The sequence below is a fragment of the Bactrocera dorsalis genome, chromosome 2 (assembly GCF_023373825.1).
Source record: "Bactrocera dorsalis isolate Fly_Bdor chromosome 2, ASM2337382v1, whole genome shotgun sequence".
In the NCBI taxonomy this organism is placed as follows: Eukaryota; Metazoa; Arthropoda; class Insecta; order Diptera; family Tephritidae; genus Bactrocera; species Bactrocera dorsalis.
In genome coordinates this window covers 33,632,333-33,643,356 of record NC_064304.1, presented here as the reverse complement: position 1 = coordinate 33,643,356, position 11,024 = coordinate 33,632,333, and the positions used below count along the sequence as shown (strand labels likewise).

The window sequence follows — 11,024 nt, the reverse complement described above, 5'->3', positions numbered from 1 at the left end:
GTTAGTATCTTAAATGCGTATTTATTTTCTATATAAAAAATACGTTACTTTTTAATGCATACGACAGTTGACAAGTTATTAGAAACACTCCGGAATTTATATATTTTGTATTGTTACCTAAACTGCACAATAACGTAACATAAGTTTACAGGCAAAGGAAAGATGATATAATAGACGCCACTCATATTCAAACAAAATTTGAGTTTTGGTTATGGAATGGTTATACATTGGCTATATATTGGTTATATATTGGTTATATCTGTCAGTTGAAGCTGAAATTATTTTGCTACAGATATGTACTATAATGTAGACAATCATAAGCAATAAAAACTCATTTTCGATATTTTTGATGATGCGTTGTTTTGGATTTAAGGTGGCGATATATATTTCTTCTCACTCAATAAAGAGACAGTTTGTAGCAAATTTTTTTCATTTAAGGTTGCTATGGTTTTTTTTTCAAACCAAGGCAAATAGAAGACCTAAGTCAAAATAATCTCATGAAAATATTTTTCCGGTCAATATAAGCAAGCCTCGTTGTCGATGTGTTAAACTCCACTAAAAGTTGTAAAACTCATTTTTTCCATATATAAAATGAATTTATGTTCTTTAGAATTAATTTAAGCTCTTAACTTGTTTTAAGCGAATTTATAATAAAGGAAATTTGAATATAAACAATAACAAATATATACATATGTATAACCACAATTAAGCATATAGTATATATAAAATAATACTCAATAATTAATTTCATTTGAATTTATAATTTCACTTTCGACAACATTTGGCTCTCTAGCCCGCTGCAGTCATTAACAGACTCCCACTCAACCGCGTTTCCAATAGCGGTCGCGCCTCGATATGATAATGCACGTGATAACCATTCTTATCGGCAGTATACTCTGTGATAGCCAAAAATATGAGACCGTCCTTGTTCGGTGGGCCGAGTTCAACGGTATAATTGCCTCTAACCACCAGCTCCTCATCAGCGGTGCCGGCATTCTCGAGTGTGATAACCTCATGACGGCTGCTGTAGCCCGGCTGATTTAAGCTGCGTGGTTGAAATGAACATTTTTTTTTTATTTTAATACTCACTTTCACTTATCTTCATAACAACAAAGTATTGTTTTTAACTAAGAAATCGCAATCACCTCAGTGTGTTTAGCACTTTTGTGTCAGCGTTGACCGCTACGTGTTGTAAGACCACATTTAGTATGCAGGCGGAGAGTAAGAACAGCAAGCGCTTTATTTAAGAGAGTTGAAAAAAGGAATTTTTGTGTTCAATTTGTATTCGGTTTCACTTACGGTCGCGAACGGCATATTTTTCTATTTTTTCTTTAAAAAATTTGCGGTTTTTGATTTGTTGAATTCTTATTGCACTTTCTTTTTCGATTACTTTACAAATTTCACTATTTAGCTTCCAGCGTCAAGAGCGTCTTCATAATATTCTTAGTATCCGCGTTAGCAGAACATCATTTTCAGTTTCGCCTTTTGTCACCAATGATTATCTGCAGCGCTTGCAACTGCTATTTCTACACTAGCCGTCAAGAACATTGCACGTTAGAATAAATATTTCCGCTGGACACACAAAAGATCACACACATGAGTTTTAGCAAATTCTAGTCAACTTATTTAAGGTATATTCAATACTCAGCAAAGCTTGAGCCATGCAAAAAATCCAAAAAAAATGAAGAAAAAAAGTTAACTGCGGTTGCTGCATACCCCTCATAAAAGGTTTCTTACAAGCACTTGATTCTGATTGTTCAGTTTGTATGCCAGCTACATATATGCTACAGTGATCCGATGTGAACAATTTCTTCGGAGATTGCATTATTGTCTTAGAAAATTATTCCAGCAATCTCATCAAATAACAGAGCTTTCTGCTACTACATACATATATGCTATAGTGGTTCGTGCCCACAAATGAGCAGCTTTTTGGTGAGAAAAGAACAGTTGCAAAATTTCATATCAAGATCTCCAAAACTGAGCGACCTGTATGTACATATATGTATACATATACAGGTAGAAGAACATGACTAAATCGACACAGCTGTTCGTTTATACTTATATTATATGGTCCTCCAACGCTTACTTCTAACTATTTTAAATATCGTGGCAAACTCTATAAACCCTGTTCAGGGTATAAAAATTAACAAAATCAATAAACATTAATAACTGGTTGCATACTAGCCATCACACACATACTCGTACACTAAAAATATAAATAATTATGCAATCATAATCATCTTGTGTTATGTGCTGAGCATCCGCATGACATGCGAATGTTGGGAGAATGGCTCAAGAGTAGTGCAGTTAGCACATAAGGCTTGTATATTCACATGCATATATGAATCTACAAATGATCATGCATAACATTCATCACCTGGTGTAAAAATATTCGAGAGCGCAACGCGTTAAAAAATATCACAAATAATCAAGTTTTTTATTAAAGTCAAAGTTGCTCTCTGCATGCAAAATCCTAATGAAATTGCATGCTTTTTGTTTGTTTTTAAAATGGGTAAAACTAACAGAGTTGTATTTGAAGTACATACTATATGTATGTATGTTCCGCTTTGATGCATACAGCGCTTAACAAGTTATTAGAAACACTTGTACAATACAATTTTTGTAGCACTTTATTTTAGAAAAGCTGAGCATTGTATCCACATGCCTTTCTATAGCATATTATACAACTTAGCTAAAAGAGAATGTGTTATAGAAAGTAATTAATTTCAAAAATGTCAAAAGTTTGAACTCTTGTAGCCAATTTGCTGTTTGTAACACTTGTTCAAATAACATCCTGGTCTAAAAGTGGCATAAAGTTTCTAATAAGTAGGTATAAAAAATGAAGTTAATACAGCGTAACAAAACAGATTTGAATTGAATGGAATACTCGTAATAGGAGTATAGTATGTTGAAGTCGTAGGATATGTATATAATATGTGTCCAATAATATAAATAAGAAAAAACAAAGAAAACCCCTTCAGAAATACAGAAGATTCCTTACAAGAACTTCAGTTTGTATGGCAGCTTAATGTTATCGTTATCCAATCTGAACAATTTCTTCAAAGATTGCGACATTGATAAGGAAAATACGATGCCAAATTTCGTGAAGATATAACGTCGAATGAAAAAGTTGCCCATACAATTACTTGATTCCGATTGTACCCCGTTCTGGTTATAAAAAGCAGGAATTCCCAGAATTGCAATTTACTAAAATACAGAGATATGTATAATGGGTTTTCCATTAGGCATTATATGATTTCTAATTGTCGTTTCGCCATTTTTAATTTGTCATGATTTGCGACTTTTCGTTCGCTTTTGCCATGTTATGGTCGTAATAATCGTCCAGCTGTGCACGCTGTTCGTCGAATTGTTGAAATTTTTGATCGTACCTTTTCCTGACATAATTGTCATGAGCTAATAAGACAATGAACCGCTCGAAGTAATGAAAATGTTGCTGCCGTTGTTGAAAACCACAACTTGTCCATTCAAATACGTTCTCAAGAATTGGGACTGTCTCAAACCACAACCTGGTAGATTTTGAAAAAGGTTTGTTCTCGCTCAAGAACTGGGGCCATGGGACCACTGTAAACGTGGTTGATTTGTTGATTTTGCCTCCGAACAACTTGAAAACGATTTTTAGGAAATCATCTTCTCCGATAAGGCTCACCTTCATCTGAGTAGTGCATTAAATAAACAAAACAGTGGATTCTGGTGCGAAGAAAATCCATTAATTATTCATGAACAATCATTACGTTCACCTAAATTGACAGTTTCGGAGTACGGACCGATCTCCTTTCAAAATGTAGCCGGTGACACCATTACTGTCATTAAAGAGTGTTATGTTGTAATGGTTTCCAAGAAGTTGTTAATTAGCACCATTAGACTACTTCTTGCTACGTTATTTGAAGTCATTGGTCCTTAGCAATAAACCAGGCTCTCCTCAAGCTTTAGAATTATATATTGAACGTGCTTTTCATAACATACGACTTGATTTAATGAAAAAAGTACTCGAAAATTGGGTTCATCGAATTCGTTCCTGTAAAAAAAGTCGTGGAGGCCACTTGAATAATGTTATATAAACAACATTTGAATTTCCTTAATATTGTACTTTGTGCGTTTTTTTTTTGTGAAAAGAAATCATACCACTCTTATTGGAAAACCCTGTACATATTCATAGTTTTTACATTACAAAATCACTTTTATTACTAAGTCAATTGAAAGATCATAAATATGGTCTTATTGTAGATTTACAGCCTGAGATCCGCTAAGGAGATCGTGTAAATACAAGTGGGTGATTTGGCATATGTCGGCAATGTCAATTTATAAAACAATTGTTAATACGAATTTACATTGCAATATATAACATTGTATGCTTTTGCAGTGGCTTATCTGACAATTAATGAAGAGGGGTAAAACTTAAAGTGGGAGTAATAATTGTGTTGGGTAACTGAAATTGAAAAAATATTCATATGAAAGCTGTTCATATGAGGTACACATGATTAGGTACATATATACAATATATAAACTGATATACATTTAAAGTTCTTCGTGACTCATAAAACTAAATCAATTAAAGTCAAATCTGGCTAGGAGTATGCCATAGTTTTATGCTTCACTTGAGTTGTGTGGTCCCTGTGACAAAAACATACACGGAAATTGTAAATAAAACGCAAAATATTTAATTATTTTTCAATATTTATTTTGTCGCCTTCAAACTAATCCCGACCAGATATAATATACTTATGACAAAGATTTTTCCAGTCCTCGAAATACTTTTTATAAGCACTTCTTGTTATGGCCTTTAGCTCCTTCAGCGAGTTCCGTTTTATCTCTTCGCTAGAAACGGGTTCCACAGAAAGCCAATTTCTTCTGTTTGGGGAACAAGAAAAAATCACACGAAGCCAAATTTGGTGAATATAGTGGTTGATCGATGGTACGAGTATTCATTGCGTTTTTGGCTTTAAATTCGGCTCTTTTTTTCGCCCTCCATTCCGTTGATGGTTGCGCCCTCGCAGTTATAATGCTCTCCATAAATGTGTGTTTGGAATTCGCACGATCAAGCATGCCTACAGAGTCTTGTTTACGGTACTCGTTTTGAAAAAAATTCACCTTTATCGAGACGAGTCGAGCAAGAACGCGTTTAATACCCAAAATATCCACCAAAATATTTCGAACGGACTCGCGAGAGATGTAGAGCGCTCTTGCCATCTCTCTAACATTTGCCTGATGATTTTTAAGCACGATATCCTTCACTTTTTTAATAGTTTCATCAGTTGAAGGTCGAAGGTCGTCCAGGACGAATCATGTCTTCAACGATCCCTCGACCATCTTTGAAGGTTTCGTACCACTCGCTAGCTTGTGGTTGACAGATCGCGTTCATATTTGACATAGTAATTGAGAACAGTCGTACCAACTTAGCAAAATAAATTTTTTCCAATATTATTAACCCGTAGAATTTTTGCCACAATGTATGTACATAATTATATAGTATATGTACTATATATGTGATAACGGTATGCATGACTTCTATAATTCGTGCTCTCATCGAATAAAGCAAGCGATTGTTAACCACCACTCGCTTAAATATTTACATGCTTGTTTAGTAATGAGCATTAAGTATTTTAACTAAATACTTGCGTGGTGCAAACCATGAACTTTCCGTGGCGATAAATCTTTGAACACCTTGAACGTGATTACATCATAATTACAGTGCTAACTACGTATATAATTATTTATCGCAGTCGCAAGACATTACACCTGTTTAATGCTGTGTACTTTTGACAAAAGCACTAAATTGACTTAGCACGTTTATTTGATATGATGTTCTATAAAAAAATATAAAAGTTTTAATTCGATTTTTTGAAAGATAATACATTAAAAGTTCGATTTGCATAGCTAATTGATAAAAAAATTGTATACAAATGAGGTCGCATAAACTTGAGAACATAAAAATGCTAAGTCGACTTATGATCTTCTGTTAAATTTCCAGCGAATTTTACATTTTGTGTGCTTTGAGCGCTTTTAAAAGACACGTGGTTTACGGTTGAGGAATATAATTTAGAGATTAAGAGACCGAGTCAGCTCTAAAGTCATTTCTATTTTGAATGTGAAAAAAGAAAGGTAAATCAAAAAAATTTGTTTATTGAAAACAATTAGGAGGTTTCATGGGTTTCTTCGAACTAAAAGGAAGCATACACAATTAACAAAGAAATTCTGAAACGCCATTTCCGGTGTCCACTCGGAACAAAATGCGCGCGCGTTGGCAGTATAACTCCTTACAAGACCATCTAAAGTGAAAAAATTACGTGTTCTAGTTAAAACCTTAACTTAGAAATTGGAAAAAGGGAAAAAACTGAAAATTGGAAAAATAGAAATTTCGCAGCATTTTTTTTCAATTAGTTTTATTAAAAAAAATCCTTCATTCAAGTCTTTAAGAATTGTATATCAAAGATCTGAGTAAAATTTTATGAAGATCGGTTGAGTAGTTCTCGACTTCAAAAGCACAGTTTCGAGAAAAACGCTTTAAAGACGGCACACTTAGCCTAGGTAGACTCGAGCGCACAAGTTCTCAATGTTGTATCTCCGAAACTACTACTCGGATCAATTTGGAAATTTAGCACAATCTTCTAGAGATGTTATGGAATTTATTAAGACAGTAAAAAAATCGATATTTTTAAACCTGTAAACCCATCTAACCCCTAACAAAAAACGCAAGTTTTTCTCAATATACATTTTCTTGAGTTTGTTATGATTTTTTAGTTTATTTAGAATCCTTAAGCGGGTTTTGAAAAAGTAGTATTTCTTATCTTATATAAACGAAAACTGCGTTCCTTAAAAAATGTCTGTTATTTTATTAATATATTTACTCACACAAATAAATATTTAACACAAATAATTAACTCCTTTGAAACTTATTCTTCCTTCTCCTAAGTTTCGAGATATGTTTATCCACAAAAGTATTATCTTATTTTTGAAATATACATTTCATACTCTTATAAAAACTTATGTACGCATATATTTATGATAAATTATTATAGAAACATAAACTCAAATAAATTTATAAGCGTTGATGAAGCGAAGATTTGCGCGTGAAAATTTTGGAGAGGGGATAATAACGTTCTTTTTTCATAAAAAATAAATTCAGTTTGCTTTACAAAAATACTTTTGCTGCAGCATCACGCGCTACACTCAATAAAATCGAGAGTAAGAGCAAGACATAAGAGTTAAGTGCGTAGAAAGCTGGCTGCTGCTTTGTCCCCACGCCAGCAGCGATTTGCTTAAACTGCAAAGTGTTTTAATTATTTATGTTTATATGTTACTTATTTTCATAGCATTCCCACTGCATTTTTGTTTTTGTAATTATCTTGCATTTACTTGTTCGTTTGTTGCTTCATCAGTTTTATTATGATTGTTGTTGTTTTGCTTTCGTTTATAGTTTTAAATATTTTTTATACTGTCGCCATATTTTTGTGTTAGATTTATTATATTAACAGTTAAAAAAAAAATACAAAAACAAAAATTAAAAAAAAAAGAAAACGAAAAATGATTGTATACTGACGTGTATCCCCTCTTCAAAATTCTGTATATTTTCAGACGAGCAAATCGTATTGTAAGTCTGCGCGCCTAAATCTATGCAAACAATATCTAACAAATAGTCTAAAGTCACACGCACGCACACACACAGAAAACGCTCGCTCGTATTTGTGGTAATTCTTGTTGTTGTTGATGGTGGTGGTGTTGATGGTGCTTTTTGTACGTGTTAGTGCATTTTAACCCCCTGAAAAAAGAAAACTAAAGCGGAGGGAAACCACATTCACCCAAGTTTCGAACCGAAAATCTGCCATGGGTGCAAATGTATCGCAGCTGGAGCGTGAGATCGGCTCCGACCTCTTTCCGGCCAACGAGCATTACTTTGGTTTGGTAAATTTCGGCAATACCTGCTATAGCAACTCTGTGCTGCAGGCGCTCTACTTCTGCAAGCCTTTCCGCGAGAAGGTGCTCGAATACAAGGCGAAGAATAAGCGCCCCAAAGAGACGCTACTCTCTTGCTTAGCCGATCTATTCTATAACATTGCCACGCAGAAGAAAAAAGTCGGTTCGATCGCACCGAAGAAGTTCATTGCACGCCTGCGCAAAGAGAAGGAGGAATTCGACAATTACATGCAACAGGATGCGCACGAGTTTCTCAATTTCCTAATCAATCATATTAACGAGATCATTTTGGCCGAGCGGCATGCCAGCAAGAATGGTGCCAATTTTAATGGTAGCGGCAATGTTGGCGGCGTCACCTCCACTGCCAGCAAATCGTCCTCGTCTACCAGCACATCGACAACTGCCTCGAATTCAACGTCCAACGGCACCTGCACCAATTCATCCGGCTCGCTAAACGGTGTCGGCGTCGGCATTGGTATTGGCGATAGCGCCTCGACGCCAACGCAATCGAATGCGGCCAATACCGAACCCACGTGGGTGCATGAAATCTTTCAAGGCATACTAACGTCGGAGACACGTTGCCTCAATTGCGAGACCGTTAGTAGCAAAGATGAGAATTTCTTTGATCTACAAGTCGACGTTGATCAGAATACCTCGATTACGCATTGCTTGCGTTGCTTTAGTAACACCGAAACCCTGTGTTCGGACAACAAATTCAAATGCGATAACTGCTGCAGCTATCAGGAGGCACAAAAGCGCATGCGCGTCAAAAAGCTACCAATGATATTGGCGCTGCATTTGAAGCGCTTCAAGTATATGGAGCAATTTAATCGCCACATTAAGGTCTCACATCGCGTCGTGTTCCCACTGGAGCTGCGTTTGTTCAACACGTCGGACGATGCCGTCAATCCGGATCGTTTGTACGATCTTATGGCCGTGGTTATACACTGTGGATCGGGTCCGAATCGCGGTCATTACATTAGTATTGTGAAAAGTCATGGGCTCTGGCTGTTGTTCGACGATGATATGGTCGATAAAATTGAGGCTTCAACCATCGAGGATTTCTACGGTCTGACATCGGATATACAGAAGTCCTCGGAGACGGGTTATATATTGTTCTATCAATCGCGCGACTGTGCGTCATCGTAGAGCGCCCAAGCGTACGTTCAAATTATGCAAGATGCTATGTATTTATGGAAACGTTTGTGAAAGTAGCTACTCATGAATTTATAGAATACAACAATTATTGTTTAGCGTAAGGCTTTTGAAATCAATGTAGCTTTCAGAAATCTCTGAGAAGCGAAGATGTATGTATTGTAGTTTTAGGTTATGCTTAACTGTTAAGTTGATTTATTGCTTTGGGGTCTTTTACAAAATGTATCGCTGCTGCAAAGTTGCTGCACAGCTCTTATCGTAGCATACCTTTAGGATGTGTTGCGCGTAAAATCGTAATTTTTCGGGCTCAGTCGTTTGTATAATTTCTATAAATAAACAATAATAATTTTAAAATAATAAAGTAGGTGTCACCGTGCATGCAATACACTTTTTAAACAAAAATGTGTGTCATTCATCCTGAAGGTATGCAACATAACTTTTGCTGCTTAGTAGATTGCCTGCGGAGCTTTCGGTTTGAGCGTTGGTGCATGCAGCGCTGTTACATTTTGTTACGTTTAAAATATATTCGCACTTTCTCTTCAAATATTTAGTTAAATTTATATCTTTATCATGCCAATACTCGTTGGCGCAGTTAAATAATGAAATTCTGAGTGCGAGCGAGTTTCAATAAAATTCTATATATTTATATATTTATTAAAAAAAATGTACTCTAATAGTTTTTATTGCAATTAATTATTTGCTGTTATCGATTATTGTATAATTATGAAACAAGAATTGTAATCGTTTTCGATTAATCATGTTTAGTTAGTTTTTATTATAATTCAATAGTATGCTTTTAACTAAAAAATTAGTTTATTTCAATTAAAATATATATACATACATACATATGTTACAGAATCTGCTATACGCATAGGCTACATACAAATATTATTGTCCATCATGTTTTATTTAAGTGAACAAAAATTATAAAAATAATATTTTAGATTAGTTTCAAAGCTATGCTAGTAACTAGTTGCATATATCTCTATTGCTAAATATTATACATACACCCATACATATTAAATAAAAATGTTGAAAACGGTCAAATAATGTTTTCCTTCCAAAAGGAATAGTAATGAAATGTCATAAAAAAATTGTTGTTGTAATGGTGACTTATTTCATGCATACATATTTACAATTGGCGTGCATTGTCAAAATTTTGTAGCTGAAATCATAACTCATTTCCAAAATCTCATTAACTATTGTAAACAGTGTATATGTATTAAGTCTGCCACGAAGTTTGTACAGAAAGGTCTTAGTGACATTGTCATGTTTACTCGCTTATAATATATATTTCAAAAAGGAAACGTCGGAGGCCCTATAAAATATATACCATATGTATATAAATGGTCAGCGTGACGAGTGGACTTCATTTAGCAGTGTTCGTCTGTCTTTATATACCTTCAGTTTTTCTGATATCGATACTTTACTACCCAAGAAGCTGCTCATTTGTGGAAACCGGCGATATCGGACCGGTATCGAATATAGCTTGCATACAAACCGTATTGTTTAAAATAACTGTACAATTACCGCACAAATTGTTCTGTTCGAAACAGTATAATAAACCATGTGTATAAATAAGTAGCTGCCATGCAAATTGGTCAGTCAAAATCAAGTTCCTGTAGGGAAATTCTTTCATTTGTGAAGGGTATTATAGGTTCAGTTTCGAATTTAATGTTCTTTATTGTTTTAGTTTTTATTAAGTTTGATTTTGTTTTTTGTTTTTTATTTTTTTTAATTTAATTTTAATTTTTGTTTTATTTTTAATGTTTTATTTAAATTTTTTTTATTTTGTTTTTCTTTTCTTTTTGCGTTTTTTATAGTTTTTTTGTGCTTTTTATTTTTCTGTTTTTTATTTTAGTTTTTGTTTCTTTAGAATTTGTTTAATTTTTTACTTTATTTCATTCTTAATTTTTTGTTATTTTTTAATAATTTAA

The 11,024-nt window shown here is 34.2% G+C and overlaps 2 protein-coding genes across 3 annotated transcripts in view; one reads left to right on the top strand and one right to left on the bottom strand.

Annotated features, from left to right (window-relative positions):
* LOC105231808 (ubiquitin carboxyl-terminal hydrolase 46) overlaps window positions 1-10,137 on the top strand; it is a 79,063-nt gene extending 68,926 nt beyond the window's left edge. For both annotated transcript variants that reach the window (XM_011213272.4, XM_049450432.1), the window contains exon 3: window positions 7,594-10,137. In XM_011213272.4, the coding sequence (XP_011211574.2) occupies window positions 7,843-9,081 (1,239 nt within the window). In that variant the 5' untranslated portion in view covers window positions 7,594-7,842 and the 3' untranslated portion in view covers window positions 9,082-10,137. The remainder of the gene's footprint in view (window positions 1-7,593) is intronic.
* On the bottom strand, window positions 145-1,520 carry LOC105231807 (uncharacterized). The gene is made up of 3 exons (XM_029552688.2): window positions 1,300-1,520; window positions 1,146-1,237; window positions 145-1,045 (listed from the first exon to the last, which is right to left on the bottom strand). Exons 1-3 carry the CDS (start codon window positions 1,312-1,314, stop codon window positions 790-792), a joined length of 363 nt encoding a protein of 120 aa, XP_029408548.2. The 5' UTR covers window positions 1,315-1,520; the 3' UTR covers window positions 145-789.
* Window positions 10,138-11,024: the final 887 nt, after the last annotated feature.